This window comes from Gigantopelta aegis, chromosome 4 (assembly GCF_016097555.1).
Source record: "Gigantopelta aegis isolate Gae_Host chromosome 4, Gae_host_genome, whole genome shotgun sequence".
In the NCBI taxonomy this organism is placed as follows: domain Eukaryota; kingdom Metazoa; phylum Mollusca; class Gastropoda; order Neomphalida; family Peltospiridae; genus Gigantopelta; species Gigantopelta aegis.
The window spans coordinates 97696844-97723479 of NC_054702.1; the positions used below are offsets into that span (position 1 = coordinate 97696844).

At 35.7% G+C, this 26636-nt stretch overlaps 1 protein-coding gene across 1 annotated transcript in view; it reads left to right on the forward strand.

Annotated features, from left to right (window-relative positions):
- Positions 1-26636, forward strand: part of LOC121370103 (BPTI/Kunitz domain-containing protein-like) — a 48893-nt gene that overhangs the window by 17781 nt on the left and 4476 nt on the right. The window contains exons 6-8 of the mRNA XM_041495205.1: positions 777-829; positions 3231-3288; positions 5630-5788. Of these exons, the coding sequence (XP_041351139.1) occupies positions 777-829; positions 3231-3288; positions 5630-5788 (270 nt within the window). The remainder of the gene's footprint in view (positions 1-776; positions 830-3230; positions 3289-5629; positions 5789-26636) is intronic.

Sequence of the window (26636 nt, forward strand, 5' to 3'; positions counted from 1 at the left end):
ATGGTAATGTTTCAGATTATATGGTTCAACAAAGATCATGATAATGATTCAGATTTTATGGTAATGATTCAGATTATATGGTTCAACAAAGACCATGATAATGATTCAGATTATATGGTTCAACAAAGATCATGATTATGATTCAGATTTTATGGTAATGATTCAGATTATATGGTTCAACAAAGACCATGATAATGATTCAGATTTTATGGTAATGATTCAGATTATATGGTTCAGACCATGATAATGATTCGGATTATATGGTTCAACAAAGATCATGATAATGATTCAGATTTTATGGTTCAACAAATACCATGATGATGTTTCAGACTTCATTGTTAAATGATATTCAACAGAAGTCACGATAATGATTCAGATTCCACGTTTCAACCAACAGAGGTCATGATTGGAATTTAGATTCCGTCTTTCAACCAACAGAGGTCATGACTGGAATTTAGATTCCATCTTTCAACCAACAGAGGTCATGATAATGATTCAGATTTTACTTACTGTTTAACCAAACCAATTGTAGCGTTTGTCAGAACAGAGCTTAAAATTATTTCCGAACTGTGGATGTCATCATCACTGGATCATTGGATAAATGGTGGTAATCTCCGACAGTTTGACATAATACACGTCAGTTGGCCTAATCAAAGTGTTTTATTCACACACTTCAGATTAGTCTTTTACATTAGACTAAAACAAACATAGAATATTATTTTAATTGTCAGCTTGAATTATATAATAAATAAATAAAATCTGTTTATTTATTTCAGCTGCCACAAATGCATGTCCGGTACGTTACACCATCTTTCAGTTTATTAACAATGTACATACTTTACAAAATATTATTCATTTAATTTACATTATTAACTCCTCGATCTCTCTCCCTCAGTCTCACTCACCTTCCCCACTCTCTTTTTCTGTTTGTATGTCTGTCTGTCCGTCTGTCCGTTTCTCTCTCTCTCTCTCTCTCTCTCTCTCTCTCTCTCTCTCTCTCTCTCTCTCTCTCACACACAGACACACACAGACACACAGACACACACACACACACAACACACACACACACACACACACACACACACACACACACACACACACACACACCAAATATCTGCAGTTTACAATTATCTGAGGTGTTGTAAGCAAATATTCCTTGTTTTCATGTTTATCTCGGCAATGGGTTGCTTCCATCACTCTAGACAAATTGGCATAATTATCATATGATAACTATAGCTTAACATGTCGCCAAACAAACATTACTTTTCGTAGTCTTCCATGCGAAGCTGGTAAATAAACATATCGTACGCGCGGGAGATATGCAAATTGTTCAGTGATTATGTCATTAACAATTATATAATAGTTCAGTAGCATGTCCCATGTACAAATATTTAAAATAAACGTATTTTCCTTAATTTACAACAAATGGTCATATATTCAAACGTTTTATAGACGATCTGAATAATAAAGTTGTACAAGAAGAATCTTACTTTTTAAAAATGCTGCATTTTGTTTGCAAGTAGAAACAAACATAAAAGTAATTATTATATTATAACCAGACTATATATAATACAACAGACAAACCAACATATATAACCAAGTGTGTGCTGTTTCTCGTTCCAGCCAGGGCACCACGACTGACATATCTAAGGTCGTGGTATGTGCTATCTTGTCTGTGGATTGGTGCTACTAACAGAACAAATGTAGCAGGTTTTCTCTCAAAGACAATACGTCAGATTACCAAATGTTTGACATCCAATAGCCGATGATTAATAAATCATTGTGCTCTAGTGGTGTAGGTAAACAAAACAAATATTTGTTGTAAATGTATAATTATGCGAGCAATGGAAGGTCTCGTTAATGTTATGCGTATTTCTAATTAATCTAAATCAGTATAGTAGAAATTTAAATTACGACTATTTTTGTATTGGCATCAATCATGTTGTCATTATTTTATTTATTTTTCATTGTACATTATTGTCTTCAGCTAACTGATTAAATCCGCAGTATCTGTATTTGACGTGTATTAATGTCACAAACAATTGCAACAACCTCCTAATAGACATATACTAAAATTCAAATAGCCAATTGAGAAATGCCACTGCAGAACATTTTGCAAATGTTGAAGAGCTTTTTAAAGGGACTATACCGAGTCCGTAACCATTGGAACAGACCGTAACCTCATCACATGTAATACATTTGGGTAGTGAAACATATTTTAAAAAAGTGACATGTAAAGTATATCAATAAGTACGAAATTATTGTAGGTAAAAATCAATGTTGAATATAGGATTATCAAAACTGCAGGAAAGATACATTAATTCATGTTCTAAGTTAGAAAATGTAATTCTATTTCATGTTAATAAGTTTAAGGGAACCATCCTAAGACTGTAGCCTTTTAAAAGGCTTTTGGCAAATAAAGTATTTTACGTTATTAAAATTGGGACGGGACGTAGTCCAGCAGTAAAGTGCATGCCTGATGCGCGATCGGTCTAGGATCGATCCACGTCGGTGGGCCCATTGGGCTATTTCTCAATCCAGCCAGTGCATCACGACTGGTATATCAAAGACCGTGGTATGTGATATCCTGTCTGTGGGATGGTACATATAAAATACCCCTTGCTACTTATGGAAAAATGTAGCGGGTTTCCTCTCTATGACTGTGCCAAAATGATTATATGTTTGACATCTAATAGCCGATGATTAATAAATCAACGTGATCTAGTGGTGTCGTTAAACAAAACAAACTTTTATTAAAATTACAATTTACTTACATTTTCGGGTTTCAATTATGAATATCTCTGTAACCAATACCTTTCTGGATATCGTAATATTTTGTAGTATCTCAATATCGAAATGCATTCCAAATATATTTATCCATATATTTAAACCAGAAAAAAATATTTATTTTGTTGGACTAAAAATAATTATATGCTTTCTTAGCAGTGAAAACTGCATCACATTTTGGGCTAGTAAAATTATAGTGTCATCAGGTAATATCGCCTTATCGGCAGGCAACCTTATTTTGTTGCTTACTTCATACTGGTTTGTAATCAACATACTATTTTCAAAGATAAGGTTATTACGAATGTCCTATAATAGTAAAGGTAATGTTTATATGAAAACTAATAGGATACTGAACATGCGGAAAACGAGTTATTTTTAAAGAAAAGCATCAGCAATGTACAGTAATATAATAATCATGAACGCATTAATATATTTTGTTGCAGGAAATGGTGTGCCCAAAAGGCACAACATGTAAACAGTTCTGCGTCTCTTCCAATTCAGGTAGGTTGTTAATTATGATATAAACAACAGTGAAAAAGATGTTTCATATTAATTAGCGTTTTCGCTTCTTTAAGAGGATCTTCAGATGTGTTCATTTCACTGTTATATATATATATATATATATATATATATATATATATATATATATATATATATATATATATATATATATACTCAGGAAACAAAGGTTTCTGTGCATCATTACAATTTCAGTGAGACTTATCTTTTAAAAGTTAAAAATATTGTGTTTTATTTAGATGTACTATTTATCTGTTAAAAGTACAGTGATCTTCGTCTGTCTTCTGAACTTGAAGTACGGTGTACACAATGCTTGGTGAGCCGTCGGTGACGATGTAACAGAACGACGCACTGATGTACGATCATGGTCGTACTTTTGTAATCGGTTGCGTACAGTTCTTCCACTGACTGGCCTTAATTCAGGGATATATTGTATGTTAAACTTGTCATTTCTAAATGATTCCAAATGTGAACCCACTTGATATTGATAATTTGTTAACGTGACGTTAGGTGTTGACTCCCTAAACATAAAAGATCCCTAATATCCCTAAGCTGTCGAGAACATCTCCACAGACACTGCATAGTATTCTCATGAACACCAATGAACGTTTGTGCCATTATAACCTCAATCATACCCATCGTTCGAAGAAGTTCATTTTCTTGGAGTCATGACATCACACTGACGACGATCAGACAGTATTTTTCTGAGTGATGAGAATCTATACAATAGTTTTAGAGTCCAATGATACAAAAAATGACGTCACACAGGAGCACGTGACCAATAATGCTAGTAATACAACTTGTGATAACAAAGCAAGAATAGCTCGTGCAATTAACACGACACCGCTGGAATATCGAAGTGAGTGGTTACACATTCATATACTGAGATTGTTATGACAAGTCAATTATATTCTATATGCAATTATTTGGTGCACAGGAACTTTTTCGCGAGTATATATAAATAATATCTTACATTTTCAGTGCAACCAAAGTACTGGTATGTGATATTTTTCAGATCACATACTTTAAGAATTTGATAACTTTGCAAATTAGATGTAAATTAATCGAGGTCACGGCATTAGGTTTATTGACATTTAAGCGAACGTACACAGGGTAACACTCCAAAATAGACGTATGCATTCATATTCATAAAAAAAAACCCACATTTCAATAGCAACTTTACATTGAAAGCTGTCCAGCGTTCAGAAAACAAAGACCGTTTAGCACTAGTTTATTATTATGTAAGGATATCCAAAATGACGTCTTTCACGTTTGATGTCATTTCCATTCAAAAAGAAACCACGCCACATATTCTTACGTCATTTGAATATCGCGTAACGGTTGACTAGAATTAAAGTTGCGAATACTGTTTACAAAACATTAAGCTTGATATTATATGATAAAGAGATTATTACCCTCGTGTGTTTCGGTATTGTCAAGATCATATATTAGGAATAAAAATAATATATATAGAGGTTATTTCCAAAGTTTGCTTCGGTATCGTTAATATCATACATAAGGAATAACATTATAATATTATGCGAGGCTCTGCCTGCATACGTTCATACTTGTACGTTAAGGGGTAACCGCTTATATCGCGGGTTAATTGAGCATTCGTTTTAAAGAATGTCTCTGTAGCAGAATGGTTATTGTGGTGAGCGGGGATCACAGGCTTGAGTCCTAGCAACGCATGAGAGACAATTTATGAGGCAAATGAGCGTTTTAAGCCCTGTACCGGTGCTATGCCATAGGCGTAGGTGCTCTATTTTTTTTAGAGGGGCAGGTTGGCTTTTGCCCGAATTAAACAAAAAATGCATGAATCTGGATAGCAACATTTATTACTGCCAAACATATAGGGTTGCAAACGAATCACTACACATTTTTACATGGTAAAAGGTCTTAGGTTGGCACATTTTGCCCGAAAATCTGTATAAAATTTGCCCAAATTTGAACATTTGTTCCAGCACAACGGGGGAGGGGGTGGGGAGGGGGGGGGGGTTCTCGCATGCTTATGATGTTTATACTATTTATACCTGACAAACACACAATATATAGATATTCATCAATATATACCTTTCTTCTTGCTTACCTACCTACATACATACTCACACACATACATGCCACAGGTTCGAGTCCCAACAACGGCATGTGCGGACCAGAAATGTTTTAATTATCCCCTGCGCCAGTGCGTTAATATATATGTATGTAATAGTCAAACCCGACATACATACAATATATAGATATTCACACATCAATACATAAGTTTCAGGTCTTCGGAGGTATGTTTGATCACCTTGTAATACGTGTTTTATATTTATTACAGTGTGTAAAGATCCACTGAAAATTGGTCCTTGTAGAGCTGCAATTCCACGCTTCTATTACAACAGCTTAACCAATACATGCGAGTCGTTTTCCTGGGGAGGATGTCAACCGAACGGCAACAACTTCAAAACTTTTGTCGAATGTTTCTTGACATGCTTAGGTTAAAAAGTGTTAAACGTTTATTGATCAAAAGCTAACAGAATATTATAATTACTTCTTCCTACAGCTTAGTTTAGTATTAGCTTAGTATTAACATCGCTCCAAAGTCCATTAATGTGACCCGGTTGTAGGGCCAGCACCTTGTAAATAAGGTTAATAGTTTACACCTACGTATTCAGTATACATATATATATATATATATATATATATATATATATATATATATATATCGTCAAGGTCCCTAACTGCGTTATATTTTCTCGTGCACGGTTCGCGCAATCAACATCCAATTTGTTGTCATCGGCATGTCGTTCATTTATGAGGTTTTTCTTCACAGTTCAGGCACATTTTTATAAACAATAAAGTTGAGATAAGTAAGTATCTAAATACAAAACTTTACAAACCCCTAAAGGTAGTACTATACCAAATAACTTCCGGCTGGGTCAAAGTTCGAGGTGCACCGAACTTTTGATAGAGAAGTGAACACCACAAGTCCTGTGATTGGTTATAAATGTGAGTGTGTTGGTTGTAAAAAATAATAGTTTCATCTGGGTAAAATAAATGTGCAATTTTATTTCATCTAGTACCAATGTGTCAAGTAGCCTTGTGCTTGCAACATGTATGGGGTACCTGTAAAAAAAAGTACTCAAATTTTGTGCGAAACTAGGGTAGTCATAGACGCTACCCGTTATCTCAGAAACGAGCAGCTTGACCCCCATTTTTTTCTTATTCACTTTAAGTGTAAAGGGTGGTAGTATTTATATCCGTGGCGTTTATGTCGGTTGATACGTTGCAGGTAGGAGTTTTAGCCGTATATGTTACTATTGTCGTCTATGGGATTTGATTTGGTAGTATACACCCTAAAACCATTAATTTTACTAAGTCGTTTTTGTTTATTCCTTAAAATTACCAATATCGGGTCCACATGACTCGTAGAAATTGACTTAAAATGGAGAAAGATGAATTAACATTCGGTGCGTGTCACATGACCTCACACGTGCCAGATCAACAAGGCCAAAGAATTAAGACCCCTGTTGTTAGAATTTGTTTTCAATTATTATATTCGATCTGCAAAAGGTATGCTACATTTTTGTGCCTCTACTGGTGCGGATCCAGCTTTTCTAATGGGGGGAGGGGGGTGTCCAAGACAAAAAGGGCACCATAACATTATGAAAAGGCACTATTGAAAAATTGCACACGGTTCACATGGACCATAATATAATAGTGCTACAACAGGGACGCTGGCAGACGTATTCTACAGTGTTCTATACATTGTCAGAATAAATAAATTTGTAACAAACCTAAAAATCCTAAATAAAAGGGGCACTTCTCAAATTTGAGGGGGGGGGGGGGGGGGTCCGGACACCTTGGACCCCCCCCCCCCCCCTGATCTGCCCCAGCTCTATTGTAGTGAATAGTATTCATAATCCATTCATAACAGTTGTAAATAATTTTAAGTATATAAATGCTGTTAATTTAGAATCAATTCATTAAAAAAATGATATTTTACAAACTATTCGCAGGTATGAACGTAATGCCTATCAGTATTGACATCAAGTGTGAGCGATGTGTGTTGGTAAAACGCGGACCGTACCAGAACGCTTGATAAATTGAATTTTTCCTTTAAAATATTTAATAAATTCAGTGTTCGGCAACTGTGCATAATTAAGCAACATATATTTTTTCATGTAGTTGCCTTAAAAATGGGAAATGACGAACCGCACATGCGCAGTACGATACTTTTTGAAAACGCATGCGCCTGAACGCAGTTAGAAACGTCGCACCCTTTCCTGTTTAACGGAGGGTGTTTCACTTTTATTTATTAGAATGGATTTGTTTTACGTCCACATTGTTTTTTTTTTACGTTACTTGATTGCAATTTATTTTGTTTCACGTTATTGTAGTTGAAAAATGTAGAATAGTATTTCCGTAAATATCGCATTCGTGTTTTTGTCGTTAGGTGAACGCAGTTTGGGACGTCGATGATATATATATATATATATATATATATATATATATATATATATATATATATAAACTTTCATTTATATTTAGTCTTGATACTGTACACCCTGATGTCCATAGGTAAAGGTTATAAATCGGTAATAAAGAACAACCCCCCAACACCCACCCCCCACCCCCCCAAAAAAGAAGAAAAACCCAACAAAAAAACACAAAAAAACACCCACACAAACTCCAAACAAACAAATAACAAAACAAACAATTACTATTTGAATCATTAAATTTTTATGCTATATGACATTCTAATTTGTTGTTGATATCAGCCTCTTGAGTTTTTGGACATATGTCTGATTTTTTATATTTTACTTTTAGCTTACACCGTTTTTCACTCTAATGCGTTTTGGTTGTTATTAAAACAATACCAGCACTGTTTTGGGTGTTGTTATTATTGTTGGTGATAATGCCTTCTACATGATTAGAATGAAGCGCTGATCTATATAATTGTATTGTAAGAATGGTCATTGCTACAATATCTCGCAGTCTCGGTTCAAATAGATAGCGACTACGTGAATGGTCCCGACAGCCTACTGTTTTTCAGACTGATAGCACACCAAATATAACCATAAATGAAAAACATTTCCCTCACCAAAAGTTGAAGTAAAACTAGTAACTGAAATGTACTTGTTAAAAGTTAGAATTAAAAACCAATGTCGCGGCATATCAAGCTTGGAGTCGAGATTACTCTGCCGCAAAACATAGGATGGGAAAAATATCTATAAGTCTGTGAAGGTCGAGTTTGATTAATTCTGAGTAGGACAAATCAGCTAAAATCTCTGGATATGTTATGACGCTGACCTCCTAGACTTTGATTTGAGCAGGACAAATCAGTTAAAATCTCTGGATATGTCATGACGCTGACCTCCTAGACTTTGATTTAAACAGGACAAATCAGTTAAAATCTCTGGATATGTTATGACGCTGACCTCCTAGACTTTGATTTGAGCAGGACAAGTCAGCTAATCTCTGGATATGTCATGACGCTGACCTCCTAGACTTTGATTTGAGCAGGACAAATCAGCTAATCTCTGCATATGTCATGACGCTGACCTCCTAGACTTTGATTTGAGCAGGACAAGTCAGCTAATCTCTGGATATGTCATGACGCTGACCTCCTAGACTTTGATTTGAGCAGGACAAGTCAGCTAATCTCTGCATATGTCATGACGCTGACCTCCTAGACTTTGATTTGAGCAGGACAAATCAGTTAATCTCTGCATATGTCATGACGCTGACCTCCTAGACTTTGATTTGAGCAGGACAAATCAGCTAATCTCTGGATATGTCATGACGCTGACCTCCTAGACTTTGATTTGAGCAGGACAAATCAGCTAATCTCTGCATATGTCATGACGCTGACCTCCTAGACTATGTTTGTGGGTTAATGACATTTGCAGTTGCATAGGCATAAGGGATCGGGAGCAGTCTGAGTTTTGCCGAACTTTAACGAAAATGCCCAAATCTGGATAACATTTATTTATATTTGCATTATTACCAAACAGCTATAAATGGTTTCAAACGAATTACTATTGATTTGTTACATGTATTACAACTAATATTGTGAATAGAAGGTAGAAATATATATCGAAACGTTTTATTGGGTGAAAATATATCCAGCACAAGTATATGCATAAGAAAAAAAAAAACCATGCAGTTGAAAGGGAGTATCATTGACAAATAATGAAATCATGTTAATCTGCTTTGGTTCCTGCGCATATTTTACAAACATCCTGAGGTCAGCTGCACAAGGAACAAATTATCCGTAATAGAGGGAGATAACTCGGAAAATTTGGAAATTGCACAAAGACCTTGGCTTAGTGATCATAATGACAAGATTAAGAAAGTTAAAATGTTTCTATGCATTATTATTAAAGTCCTAGTTTGCTTCATAATGATCAAGAAATACTTTCCAGAATTAAAAAGCAGAAAACTCCAATTAAGTCGCTGACAGTCATATTAAAGCGGTTTACAATTTTGTGAAACAGACATGTTTACACATTTTGCTATTAATACTTTTAAAATTAATACATTGTGAAGGCAACAAATTAAAACAATGATTAACACACACATTAAAGTGATAAAAACTACGCGTCAGGTTAAATTTAAACAGTGAATTCTTATTCAATCCCATTCATCTATAGAAACATGAAACAGAGGGAGATTGTTAGCATTTGCCAATATGTAATGTACATGTAAAGCAGGGCATCGTCTGTATTACTACCAATAATAGTACTATATAAGTACATAATAAATATTAAGTTAAATTATTAGAAAACAATATATACAAACATATCTCTTTTATTTATACCCATGTACATGTATGTTGTATTCTTTCGAACTGACTACTGCATCTAATTATACCCACTTATTCAATATACAGTATAGGTATAGCATAGTCACGTGATACATTCCGTATCGTTACTATTGCGTGAATTGTCTGGAAATCATGCTGCTAATATCCACATGTACGATAGGTATATCATAGACATGTGATACATTCCGTATGATTACATTTGTCGAAATTGGATACAATGTTACTGATATCCACCTATACATTACAGGTATATCATAGCCATGTGCTATATTCCGTATCAGTACTATTGTGTAAATTGTCTGGAAACCATGCTACTGATATCCACCTATACATTACAGGTATATCATAGCCATGTGATATATTCCGTATCAGTACTATTGTGTAAATTGTCTGGAAACCATGCTACTGATATCCACCTATACATTACAGGTATATCATAGCCATGTGCTATATTCCGTATCAGTACTATTGTGTAAATTGTCTGGAAACCATGCTACTGATATCCACCTATACATTACAGGTATAGCATAGCCATGTGATATATTCCGTATCAGTACTATGTGTAAATTGTCTGGAAACCATGCTACTGATATCCACCTATACATTACAGGTATATCATAGCCATGTGATATATTCCGTATCAGTACTATTGTGTAAATTGTCTGGAAACCATGCTACTGATATCCACCTATACATTACAGGTATATCATAGCCATGTGCTATATTCCGTATCAGTACTATTGTGTAAATTGTCTGGAAACCATGCTACTGATATCCACCTATACATTACAGGTATATCATAGCCATGTGCTATATTCCGTATCAGTACTATTGTGTAAATTGTCTGGAAACCATGCTACTGATATCCACCTATACAATACAGGTATAGCATAGCCATGTGCTATATTCCGTATCAGTTCTATTGTGTAAATTGTCTGGAAACCATGCTACTGATATCCACCTATACAATACAGGTATAGCATAGCCATGTGCTATATTCCGTATCAGTACTATTGTGTAAATTGTCTGGAAACCATGCTACTGATATCCACCTATACATTACAGGTATAGCATAGCCATGTGATATATTCCGTATCAGTACTATTGTGTAAATTGTCTGGAAACCATGCTACTGATATCCACCTATACATTACAGGTATATCAAAGCCATGTGATATATTCCGTATCAGTACTATTGTGTAAATTGTCTGGAAACCATGCTACTGATATCCACCTATACATTACAGGTATAGCATAGCCATGTGATATATTCCGTATCAGTACTATTGTGTAAATTGTCTGGAAACCATGCTACTACTATCCACCTATACATTACAGGTATAGCATAGCCATGTGATATATTCCGTATCAGTACTATTGTGTAAATTGTCTGGAAACCATGCTACTGATATCCACCTATACATTACAGGTATATCATAGCCATGTGCTATATTCCGTATCAGTACTATTGTGTAAATTGTCTGGAAACAATGCTACTGATATCCACCTATACATTACAGGTATATCATAGCCATGTGCTATATTCCGTATCAGTACTATTGTGTAAATTGTCTGGAAACCATGCTACTGATATCCACCTATACATTACAGGTATATCATAGCCATGTGCTATATTCCGTATCAGCCATGTGTACTATCCGTATCAGTACTATTGTGTAAATTGTCTGGAAACCATGCTACTGATATCCACCTATACATTACAGGTATATCATAGCCATGTGCTATATTCCGTATCAGTACTATTGTGTAAATTGTCTGGAAACCATGCTACTGATATCCACCTATACATTACAGGTATATCATAGCCATGTGCTATATGTATCAGTACTATTGTGTAAATTGTCTGGAAACCATGCTACTGATATCCACCTATACATTACAGGTATATCATAGCCATGTGCTATATTCCGTATCAGTACTATTGTGTAAATTGTCTGGAAACCATGCTACTGATATCCACCTATACATTACAGGTATATCATAGCCATGTGCTATATTCCGTATCAGTACTATTGTGTAAATTGTCTGGAAACCATGCTACTGATATCCACCTATACATTACAGGTATATCATAGCCATGTGCTATATTCCGTATCAGTACTATTGTGTAAATTGTCTGGAAACCATGCTACTGATATCCACCTATACATTACAGGTATATCATAGCCATGTGCTATATTCCGTATCAGTACTATTGTGTAAATTGTCTGGAAACAATGCTACTGATATCCACCTATACATTACAGGTATATCATAGCCATGTGCTATATTCCGTATCAGTACTATTGTGTAAATTGTCTGGAAACCATGCTACTGATATCCACCTATACATTACAGGTATATCATAGCCATGTGCTATATTCCGTATCAGTACTATTGTGTAAATTGTCTGGAAACCATGCTACTGATATCCACCTATACATTACAGGTATATCATATCCATGTGCTATATTCCGTATCAGTACTATTGTGTAAATTGTCTGGAAACCATGCTACTGATATCCACCTATACATTACAGGTATATCATATCCATGTGCTATATTCCGTATCAGTACTATTGTGTAAATTGTCTGGAAACCATGCTACTGATATCCACCTATACATTACAGGTATATCATAGCCATGTGATATATTCCGTATCAGTACTATTGTGTAAATTGTCTGGAAACCATGCTACTGATATCCACCTATACATTACAGGTATATCATAGCCATGTGATATATTCCGTATCAGTACTATTGTGTAAATTGTCTGGAAACCATGCTACTGATATCCACCTATACATTACAGGTATAGCATAGCCATGTGATATATTCCGTATCAGTACTATTGTGTAAATTGTCTGGAAACCATGCTACTGATATCCACCTATACATTACAGGTATATCATAGCCATGTGATATATTCCGTATCAGTACTATTGTGTAAATTGTCTGGAAACCATGCTACTGATATCCACCTATACATTACAGGTATATCATAGCCATGTGATATATTCCGTATCAGTACTATTGTGTAAATTGTCTGGAAACCATGCTACTGATATCCACCTATACATTACAGGTATATCATAGCCATGTGATATATTCCGTATCAGTACTATTGTGTAAATTGTCTGGAAACCATGCTACTGATATCCACCTATACATTACAGGTATATCATAGCCATGTGATATATTCCGTATCAGTACTATTGTGTAAATTGTCTGGAAACCATGCTACTGATATCCACCTATACATTACAGGTATATCATAGCCATGTGCTATATTCCGTATCAGTACTATTGTGTAAATTGTCTGGAAACCATGCTACTGATATCCACCTATGCATTACAGGTATATCATAGCCATGTGCTATATTCCGTATCAGTACTATTGTGTAAATTGTCTGGAAACCATGCTACTGATATCCACCTATACATTACAGGTATAGCATAGCCATGTGATATATTCCGTATCAGTACTATTGTGTAAATTGTCTGGAAACCATGCTACTGATATCCACCTATGCATTACCATAGCCATGTGATATATTCCGTATCAGTACTATTGTGTAAATTGTCTGGAAACCATGCTACTGATATCCACCTATACATTACAGGTATAGCATAGCCATGTGATATATTCCGTATCAGTACTATTGTGTAAATTGTCTGGAAACCATGCTACTGATATCCACCTATACATTACAGGTATATCATAGCCATGTGATATATTCCGTATCAGTACTATTGTGTAAATTGTCTGGAAACCATGCTACTGATATCCACCTATACATTACAGGTATAGCATAGCCATGTGATATATTCCGTATCAGTACTATTGTGTAAATTGTCTGGAAACCATGCTACTGATATCCACCTATACATTACAGGTATAGCATAGCCATTTGATATATTCCGTATCAGTACTATTGTGTAAATTGTCTGGAAACCATGCTACTGATATCCACCTATACATTACAGGTATATCATAGCCATGTGATATATTTCGTACCATTATATTACTGCTGTGTAAAGTTTGTGGAAACCATGTTACTGCTCACAGTATACACTAAACGATAAAGCCGATACACATCTCTGTCACGGATGTACAAATAACTACTTTACTGTTCTTCGCTCGTTGCAGATAGTGGCATGCAACTGACTGTATCACTATCTTTTAAATAAAATACGTTGAGTTCAAAGGTGACCGTAATGTTCCTTAGTGACGGATCGTCCACTGACACAACAATATCTGCCAGTATACATGTACGATTAGGCACATTCTGTGAATATATGAGTCGGTATCTGGATTAAAAATCCCATGCCTCGACTGGGATCCGAACCCAGTACCTACCAGCCTGTATACCGATGGCCTACCACGACGCCACCGAGGCCGGTCCAGCAAAATAGGGTTCCAAACAAAACAATACACATTTTAACATCGGTGTTAACTATTATTGTGAGCAGAATAATGGAAATACATGGTGAAAAGGTTTCAGGCCAGCTTATGTTGCACGAACATCTCCATCATTTTTGCCCGAAACCGAAGATTTGCTCCAGCTAATGAAACCGACCATTGCGTAACATACGTAACATAATTCATAAAATTAAAATAAAAGTCTTTGTTTTAAAAAAAAAAAAAGAATATACAACTCGACTTTGCGTCTGTATATTACAGACATCTTCAAGAGTATGAGGGAAGCAGAAAACTATACAAATGCGCAGTTCAAATTAACATGTAGGTCCCTTTTTTCTTTCTTTTTTTCGATGAACCGTTCAAAAATGCGCAAAATTCCTTCAAGAAATGCGCACTACTTTCCTTTTTGACTTAATCCTACTGTACGGGATATTCAAAATTCAATAGCACCAAAATTGCCTCCGCCCGCTACCGATTCCGGTCGGGCTGCTGGTCTTCCCTTGTACTTGCCAGCGCGGCGCGTCCCGTCTTCCACCCACCCCAACCCTTTTCCTGTCCTGCCGAGGCTGGCACCTGCACCCAGGACAGGCGTGCGCTACAACAGCTTGTTCTGAATATGCACGTAAAACCATATGACCTAACCTAACAATGCGCTTGGTTAAAACTCAAATTAACTAATCGATAAAAAAAATTCTGAAGTTTCAGACCACAAACTGACTGAAAAGTAATCCATAATTTAAAAAACGCTAACCTTTTTGTATGCCCTCAGGAATCCCTGGACCTCATAATCCTGATTAAACAACTTCTATGCCAGAATGGTATGGCGTTGTTTGAAATATGCATGCAATCAGCATTCCCTAAGTTATCTTAGACGTTGTCATATGTAGACACCAAAAGCCGGAGCAGAAGATATATTACTCGACATAAAGATAAAACTGAAATCATCCCTTTTGTCATACAGCTCGGTTTGGGGACAAGTTTCGCTTTAAATCTCTGTGCATAGATCGAGGTAGGAAACTGAGTTAATGCCTTCAGATGTTCTTTAATGTCTAACTCTTGTGGATAAATCAATGGGAGGTAATCTCTAATCCTGCTATTATTGAATAATATAAGCTCGTCAATATATTATCATTATGTTACATTGACAAATGACGCCACACAATTATTAGACGCTTGGAAGAGAAGTTTGCCTCCCACAGCATAAACAACATCGATTGACACTGGTAGGGACAAGAAACAACCATCGAATCCATATCTTTCGAGACTATGCGCTTTACCCACTAACTTGAATATTGACATTATGTTACAATGACAAATGAAGGCACGCATCTGTTAGACGCTTGGAAGTGAAGATTGGCTCCATCAACAACAATCTAAGAATCGTTGAGTATTGATTGGGACGAGACAAAAACATTGACTTGATATCATACATGACAATGCGCCCTATCGACTAAACGAAATATTGGCAATGCCGTTATTATGTTAGAATGACAAATGATGTGATGTAAGTGTTAGACTGTTGGAAGAGAAGTTTGGTTCCCACAGTATAAACAACATGTAAGAATCGGTAGGCATTGGCTGGGACGGGGAAAAGGGCATATTTTAAAAGTAGTCAACAGCAGGTCGAAACATTAAAATTAGCAACTCAAATTGGATTTTGCCTTAGGAATTTCAGAAACACATAGTGTACAAATATTAATATCCAGTTTTACCCAATGAAAACAGTTGTTAGCAGGGGTCATGTTTAAATGTTTATAAAGTCAGGACTGCCCCTTTAAGAGTCATGACTGTCATTTGTTAATGACGTGTAATGGTGAAGAAAGCATTTTAAAATATATATCCAGGTGTTCATTAAAATTATACTGATGAAATGTATGACATGTTATTTCCATCTGACACCAAAATATAATTTCTATCCGATACCAAAACTAAAGTGCCTATAAAAGACAAAGGGTTAATCAGAGAAGTAAGTTTGTTAATCTAGATTTCAAACATGTTTCTTGGTTTAAACAAATATTAGTTAATCGAAGTTCCCTCATATACTTTTTATAGAATGTTGCATTGATTCTGTTAAGTTGGCATCTTTAATTTTTATCAATGTACAACACCAAAACTATCTAAACTTCACTAAGGCAAAATGGGTTAATTAAGGAATTTGTTATGCATGCAGCTTCTCCTGCCTCCTACTAAATTATATTACTTTACTTACTAATGTGGATGACTAAAAAGGAATAAATGGGCAAAGATTCAATTTCCATCCGACACCAAAACTAGTATTTTGAAATATGCCCTAAACTTCATATCTTACACAAAATTGCGCTCTACCCATTAAGCGTATCATTGCCTTTATGTTACAATGACAAATGACGTCACGCTTAGTCGCTTGGAAGTGAAGGTTGGCTCCAACAGCATAAACAACGATCGTAGAATCGTTGAGCTCAGGCTGCGACGAGAACAAGACCCTCGACATGGTATCATATACAATATAGCGCCCTACCCACCAAGCTGAATAATTTTACCCGTATGTTACAACGACAAATGACGTCACGCATTTGTGAGAGACTTGGAAGCGAAATTATGCTCCCACAGTATCAACAACGATCTAAGAATCGCTGGGCACTGGTTGGGATGGGGAAAAACAACACTCCACTTCAAACCCTACACAACAGAACAGGACAGAACAGGAACATTTATAACACAAAATACAAATAGTCAAGATAACTTCCGAAAATATTACATAAATATCCAAACATACGAGCAGCTAAATATTAAAAAAAACAAAAAAAAACAACAACAAACAAACAAATGATACGAATATTACGAGGCACTGAAGTGTTTGTAAATAATGGATAAAACTTTATACAATTTTGTAAAGAACACCGATACGTTTACAACTGAACAGGTTTTTTTAGTTTATTTGTATTTGGTCTATTCAAGTAGTATTTATTAAGATATTTGCGTCTTTCTGCTATAAATGTTGTACATATAAATAAATAAATAATGGAATTCATCTGCAACAACATATTAGTATTACAATATGTACAAGCTTCTATTTTCATATAAAATATTTGTCCATCTTCTCTTTTCAACAAGTAAAAATTGATCAGAGATTCGAAAAAAGAAAGAAAAGTAGTATGCATCGATTTATCTATATAGGATATTAATGTACGATTCTAATTCCAATTTTTCCTTAAATATTCTGTAGGTTATTCTTTTACAATTCACCTTTCCAGGTTTGCAAGAACTGATCTAAGTCTTCTTTTAACTACTTCTTTTAAGCAATTCACCAATTTAAAAGTCTGCTGATGCCAAACACTATTCAATCCAAGCTGGTAAAATACGTTTCTGACATTTATAATCCTTGTATAATTTGTACCCGATTGAATATAATACAACGCGCTCTATTCATGAAACTGGTTATTACCCTTATGTTACAATGACAAATGGCTGGATTCGAAGTTTGGCTCCCATTGCATAAACAACGATCTAATCCTGCATGATATTGCGCTCTACCCACTAAGCTCAATACTGTCATTATAATTAGGTTACAATGACAAATGGCTGGATTCGAAGTTTGGCTCCCATTGCATAAACAACGATCTAATCCTGCATGATATCGCGCTCTACCCACTAAGCTCAATACTGTCATTATAATTAGGTTACAAAGACAAATGGCTGGATTCGAAGTTTGGCTCCCATTGCATAAACAACGATCGAATCCTGCATGATATCGCGCTCTACCCACTAAGCTCAATACTGTCATTATAATTAGGTTACAATGACAAATGACGCCACACAATTGTTAGTCGTTGGAAGCGAAGTTTCGCTCCTACAGCATAAACAAGGATACAAAAAAAATGTTGGGCAGTGGTTGCGACGAGAAAAAATGCCGTCAACTTCAAGCCCTACACGACATCGCGATTTTGACATTATTATGCAAAGTCAAAAGACGTCACACAATTATTGGACGCTTGCAAGGGAAGTTTGGCACCACAGTATAAATAACGATCTAACAATCCTGGGTAATAGTTACGACATCGCGCTCTACCCACTAAGTTAAATATTGGCATTATAATTATGTTACAATGACAAATGGCATCACGCAAATGTTAGATTCTTAGAAGCTAAGTTAAGCTCCCACAGCAAATCAAAGACTCGTTGGATACTGTTTGGGACGAGTAAAATACCCTCCACTTCAAACCCTACACGACAACACGCCCTACCCACCAAGCTGAATATTACCCTTGTGTTACAATGACAAATGACGTCATCACAATTGTTAGACGATTGGATTCAAAGTTTGGCTCCACACCATAAACATCGATTTAAGAAAATCAACGATCTAACAAAAACAACACCGATTTCATATCGTACATGACAACGCACCCTACCCACTAAATTGAATATTGCCATTATGTTACAATGACAAATGACGTCACGCAACTGTTAGACGCTTGGAAACGAAATTTTTTCCCACAGCATATAATCCATGAGCCAGGACCCCAAATTTGGCCAGTTGGTACCACCTGGGGGGACGAATGCTCAAAGTGATTTTTGTCAAGGCCTACATCCCTAGCGATGGAAAATGTATGATAGCATTGCAGGACTCACAGCTTTCTGTGTGTATCTACCCGTTTTGTGACCTACCCCCATTTCCACGACAGTTATATTTTTTTATAGAATTGCTTAAAGGTGACTAGTTTAAAAGCATTGTAAAATATTTGTCAGGGTATTTAGGAATGGAGGATATTGAAATCCTTTGAGGATTAGGGTCTCATATAACACTTTTTCTTTAACGTTACAAAATATAATTCACAATTTATTTTTCAGTAGATATTTAACATAAAATTTAGGCTCAGCATCTCAAATATTCTTTTTGAAGGACCTTATTGTAGCAGAAGCTTGTTTGGACATGTAGTTAATATTTACATCCTATATATAAAGTTTTTTGGAAGTGTTTTTGTGTAACAACCCTTTTGATAACCCTACCCCATTTCCTCAAAAGCAGTATTTCAAAGGAATTGTTAACAGGATAACTAAATAAAAACATCATACAATATTTATTAAGATATACATGGCAAACCTAAATGTAGACAAAGTTGCTGGGATATAAGTCTGAGAAATAGAAGCAATGGTGATATTATTTGAAGGTTAGGGTCTCACATAACAGTTTTTGTTTGATTATTAGGTAATGTAATTTTCGCCATTTTACAATTGTAATTCCAGTTGAAGTTTAGGTTTCCACTTTTTTAGGGCTTTAATGTACCTGAATGTTTGTTGGACTCCCACGAATTATTTAGATCTTCCATATATAAAGCATTTGTTAAGCTATTTGCTGATAAAATTATTAGCATGAGCATGGGTGTTTTTTTTGTTTGTTTTTTTAATCGTTAATACAAATTTTATTATTTTCTAATATAAGTCCATTAAAGGTTCCTGTCAACTTAAAATGTACTTTGATCACATATTTATTGTTACATGCAATATTATTGTTTAAAATCATATTGATGTACAAGACTAAGTCGAAACAATAAATCAGTTGGCAATGTATACATTGCCTTGATAGATTATAAATACCATGATAAAGATGGATGCATATTTTGCAGATATCAAATGTCTGTGCTACATTTCCATCACTGTCTTCAACCTGGTTGTCAAAATCTTCAAATAAGAAAATTATACCAGTCTATATAGATGTTGTATAGTATAGTAATCGTCTTCGGTTTCTAGTTTCCAGCCTGTATCAGCGGCACTTGGTGTCACTGGGTCATACTCTACATTACAATCTGGTTGATTGAATGTTGTTTAAATACTCTGTTTTATGAAACATATAATAGTTACGCTTGGTGCATTTCGAGGTTGATTGCATATTGTGTATGTTTTATCAAACAATCCCTGCATAATTACACTTTCGATTATGCCCTTCTTTGCACAGAACAGAAACATATCCTGGCAGGCTCTAATCTAAACAAACAGACGAAGTGAACATTTATTGGTACATTTTGTAATGTTTCAGAAAGTCTTCAAATTAGACACACAGTTTCCTAGGTACACTGGCAGTGTAACCCCCACTGTATACAACTCTACAAACATTTTGATAGTCAACACAGATTCAACGATACTTGCACCAGTTTCAGGACCACATTTGTGAGAGTAATGAAACTCCAGGGATATCTTGGGATGCCAAGCACAAAATATAGTTTCTGTCTTCTGAGCTAAAGGCAACTTACTGCATGGTGAGCTGCATGCAATAGCAAGCATCAGTCAACTTGAAAAACTGGATGGCATATAACCTTGGATATTGTTTTAATATTTGTTATCAAAACACTTTCCCTTGGAGTGTATTTGTGTATACTGCCTTCCTTCATTCTTTGACTAAGAAAGTATTTAAATTGGTGATATTGGTAACCTGATTCCGAAAGGTTCTCAATTGTTTAAAAAAATATGTTGCTCTTAGTAAAAGTCCCATGATATATACCAACCACAACATTAACATGTTTTGTGTGGCTTCCACCTCATAATGCTTTATGCAACATTGACTTACCACCTCTAAAAACTTACCATTATCACTGCTTACTACCAAGTCAATCCCACCAACAATAGTTTTAATTTTTTTTTAGACTATCTGCCTATGTCAAATTCATCTGCAAAGAGGCCCATTATAGAGGTACCAATGAAAATTAAAGGATATCTGGAAATATGCCTTGTGCCAGCTCAGTGATGCACGCAAATAGTGATTGGTCTTCAATTAATTTTTTGTCACAAACGGCTAATGTTTCAGCTTTTTGTGTTCTGATTTTGTCATGAGATTTATTGTTATATATAGTCGGCCACCCCTGAAGGCTACATAACATTGTTCTTCATCAAGTCAAAGGCAGTAAGTATCTACTGAAACTGCCTGTGCAGTACAGATGTTCTCAGCAAATGCATTTAATCAACACTGGTTGAGGCTTACTACCAGTACTATGGAATATAGTCATAATCCCTTTAAACATTTGGTTTTGGAAACTCTTTATGATAACACATTGATGTTCTGTTGTATCTTGCATTTTTAACAGCAGAATTTAACCTTAACCCTGTTGTGACCTCTAGAGTCTGGGCATCTTTGTTCACTTTAAATTAGTGGTTATTAGGAATGCATCCACAAATATTTTTATCATACATCTGATAAAAATGCTGCCTGTCTGAAAGGCTTCAAACATATCAGGGTGCTCAGTTGGAAGATAGGTTTTGTGCTTAATAAGTCGGTGTGTATGTGCCATAATACAGCTTGTCAAAGCAGAGCACCCTGGAATCACCAACTTAATAACCCTAATGTGCAATTTCCACATGAGAAGGCTAAGCATTGCATCTACGTAACTGTGAGGCATCAAAAAATGCTGAAAACTCTTTATGTGTGTGGGACAGACATTTGAATAAATCTTTCAAGAGATTGTCTAATTCTGCTAAAACTTGACAAACTGCTAGGCTGTCAAATTTCATTTGGTACAAGTCTTTAACAATGCTGGGTTTTTTCTTTTGTTGGCTTTTTGCCCAAATAGTAAACTGGCCAAGCTAGTCTCATAATACTTTTAGAGCTTCATGATATACTTGTACATGGTTGTACATCTTTACTCCAAGGACTCAACAAACTACGTCTACAGCTATACCCCTATACCTATGTACAAGCATTGAAATCACCATCATATGATGCCTATAGCATTAAGAATGATTCCATTCTTGAGATAATAATGAAATAGCCGTCGTTACGCCTTTACAAACTGTTTGAGGCAATGGTTTGTAAAGATCCTCTGGTTCACAATTTGAAGTACAATCATCAGCTCGGAATAGGATGTATTGATAGTAGGCAGGTATCTTTGAGATGGTTCATATTAAAATATCTGGTACTCATACCGAATTCGGTCCAACTTTGGCTTTTCCATTTATCTTTCTTTGTCTGCCTTGCTAGCCTCCAAATGAGGTTATTTGTTTTTAGCTAAATGTTTGGGGTTTTGTTTTATCATTGGTACCGATCCATTACCAGTGACTGTGGTCCAACACAGGCACCAGAATTATAAAATTTCAAACATTTGTTCCACCAGTGAGAGCCACCTCCAGTCTATCAATGTTGTCCCAAGATAGATTCGTCTGTATTAGGCTAAAAGGTGGTTGAAAAATATTGAAATGCTAACCTAACTCGTGGTAGTTTCTAGTTGCAGGAGACGTAAAGCTCTATCATTTGTCTTCAGCAGGGAATATGACACACCCTGTCATGTTATTTTCAATGTCTGGATTAGTTCAACATAATTATGATGGTAGTAAAGTAAAGTTTGTTTTATTTAACGACGCCACTAGAGAACATCGATTTTTTTTATCTTATAATCGGCTATTGGACGTCAAACATATGGTCATTCTGACATCCTTTTTTTAAAGGAAACCCCCTGTCGCCACGTATCTAGGATCCGAACCCAATACCTACCAGCCTGTAGACCGATGGCCTAACCACGATGCCACCGAGGCCTGTATGATATGATGGTAGTAATGCATTAATATTAAATTTTAGGAACCGTATACAGCTGTATCAATTACCACTCCAGTGTGTCAATGCAATTAATAAATAGGTAAACTTGAATATAATAAAAATGTGTTGTTTTGATCTTGTTGTAGGACCTAAGTAGCATTTAGCAGCCTAATATAGATTTGTGTGCAATACAATCCCTGAAACAGAACATTTGAAGATGTCAGCCTAAACGCCAAGTAAATTACTGTTGAGAAATGGTGGAAATTGTACTAGGTAATGTAAAAATAAAAGTGTTACTTGAGACCCTAACCCTCTAGGGATGACACGATTGCTTCTATTTCTGAAATTCATATTCCACTAACTTGCTCTTCTCTTATTTTTGCCTTGCCAATCCTAATAAATATTTTATAATGTGTTTTATTTAGTCACTGTTAACAATTCCATTGAAATATTGCTGTTGAGGAAATAGGGGTAGGGGTATAAAATGTGTAATTACACAGCAAATCCTGCAACAAAACTTTATTTATAGGATGTAAATAATAACTGGATGTCCAAATGAGCTTTTATTATAATTAGAACATTTAAAAAGAATAATACTTTATGTTAAATTTCTACTGAAAAATAAAACTGTGTGAATTGTATTTTGTAACGTTACAGAAAAAGTGTTATATGAGACCATAATCCTCCAAGCATTTCAATATTGGTAATATATCTGAATTCTCCAATCCATTATCTCCCAATCCTCCAAATTTTCTATTCTTAAATGCCCTGGCAAACATTTTACAATGCTTTAAATATAGTCACCTTTTGGCAATTCTGTAAAAATATAACTGTCTTCGAAATGGGGGTGGGGTCACAAAACGGGTAGATACACACAATGCTATCATAAATTTTTTATCCCTAGGGATGTAGGTCGTGACAAAAATCACTATGAGCATTCGTCCCCTCAGATGGTATTGATCGACCCCTCTGGCCCATGGACTAATAGTTGGTTTTGCACAGATCCATGTTTGGAGGCTCATTATTTGGAATAGAATGTAAATTCTTAAGCTTAGTGATAGCTAAGGAATTCATTTTCAAAATGACAATTTGTTTCCTTCAGCAGTGCAAAACGTTTAGCTGTAATGAGGCTTGGTATATATGCACCGGGGTTTTCCTGTGACAAAAATGTGGCGCGATCAATCTGGGTAATTTTCAAACAAAATGATTGTGTGAAAAATTAAATAGCTAAAACTGTATTCAAATGACGTGTTTTGTAAGGTTTGACGAGCAAAGTTTCCATAAATGTATGTGTGATATCCGCCAACTTCCGCTTGGGTGTATTTTGTATGGGTGTGAACATTGCCCAAATTGCACCCAAACTCATGCGGGACGGGACGTAGCCCAGTGGCAAAGCGTTCGCTTGATGCGCGGTCGGCCTGGGATCGATCCCCGTCGGTGGGCCCATTGGGTTATTTCTCGCTCCAGTCAGTGCACCACGACTGGTATATCAAATGCACCACGACTGGTATATCAAAGGCCGTGGTATGTGTTATCCTGTCTGTGGGACGATGCATATAAACGACCCCTTGCTGCTAATCGAAGTGGCGACGGCGGGTTTCCTCTTTCAATATCTGTGTGGTCCTTAACAATATATCCGACGCCATACAACCGTAAGTAAAATGTGTTGAGTGCGTCGTTAAATAAAACATTTCCTTCCTTCCAAACTCATGCAATTTGAGCACATTATGATGAAAGTTTAAGTAGCACACAGATTTGACTAAAATATTTAAAGTGAGTCCTCTTTATAATTATGATCTTTTATGTAACTTCTTTGATACTAAACATACCTGTATTGTTTTAATCTTTAAACCATAGGGGCGCATTTAAGATGCCAGGGGCTGGCATGCATAAATCCCAGCTAAAGACTCACAAATGCCTGTGGTCATCTACCATAAAACAACGACCTAAGAATCCTGCGACTTTATTAGGACGGGGGAAAACACATTCGGCTTCATATCTTCCACAACATCGCGCTCTACCCACGAAGCTCAATATTCTCGTGATGAGTATGGTACCATGAGAAATAACGTGACGCAATTGTAAGATTCTTGGAAGAGACGTCTGGCTTACACAGCATAAATAACGATCTACGAATCGTTAGACACTGGTTAGGATGGCATAAAAACTCTCGATTTCATACCTTACAGGGGCTGGACGTAGCCCAGTGGTAAAGAGTTCACCTGATGCACGGTCGCTTTAGGGTCGATCCCCGTCGGTGGGCCCATTGACAGTCTGGCTACACTACAAGTACAAATACACTGACACAATCTGATTAAAATTAGCTCTACTGGTCTACCAGTAGATATAACAGCATTGCGTGGACTCCCATGTCCAGGTGACATTTCATCTATAAATAACAATTTAAATATCGACCAATTACACTTCGCCCTTAATAGAGTTATTCGGGAGCATACAAATTCTAAAAATATCGGGCGAGACTTTAGGCAATAGGCGAATCTGTTGGTCTATTTCAGCATTAAAAAACAGGGGGAAAAGTGCAGTAATAAACTCTGTTTACTAGTATAAACAGATTTTATGGCTATACCAGCACGTTTTTTTTTTCGTCTTTGAAACGAATTTTATATAATATTTTATATTGAAATTAGTTTCCGGCATACTTCGTAATTCACCCGAATCATTTCGTATACCATCGGCATAATCCCGAATGTTTTCAAATTCTTTACATATCACTGGCATGATTTTACAAGTAAGGTTTTGATTGGTCGAATGAAAGGTCAACTGGACATTAACTCCAACGGGGTGCTGTTAGATCCACAGGTAATAGTAATTAACTAGTGGAGCTAATTTTAATTAGATTGCCACTGACAAAGCATGAAATAATATAACCATCATCTGTTAGCACTGTTATATTAATTGTCTCCTAAACGAACTTGGGGTTGATAGTTTGAGTAATGCTGCGAATAAGGCCACTATGCTATCTGAAAAAGAAATATTAAAAATTCATGATTCTGTTCTTTGCACATTTAGCTAGACTTTAAATCCGAAGACATACTCATTCCTCTTCTGTATTGGATTCCAAAATTTCATAACAATCCATTGAAGGACATGTACATCGCGGGGTTCAGAAAATGCACCACCAAATCCTTGTGTCAAAGACTGACCTTTAGCCTGTACACTATCACGAATGGTCTTATTAGGTATTGTCAAACAGTTTTTGAGACAAGAATTCAAAAGATGTATTTGAAATCATTACTCTTAATCCAGATCAAAATTCACTAATATTAATATATTTGATTTTTAACATTATATACAACAATCCCCCACAAATGTAAATTAAAATTCCATTCCTTAATCAATGGGACATGTTCAAATCTTATCTGGAGAGGAGTAAATATTTAATTCCATGATTACTTGAAATGGTTTTAATTAAAAAAAAAAAAACACCGACAAAACCCCCTCCCCACCCCACCCCCACACACGCAATCCCTCCAACAAAACAAACAAACAAACAAACAAATAATCGGCTGTCCCATAAAAACAAACATACAAAGAAACAAAGAAACAACAACAACAATATGATTAAAAGTTT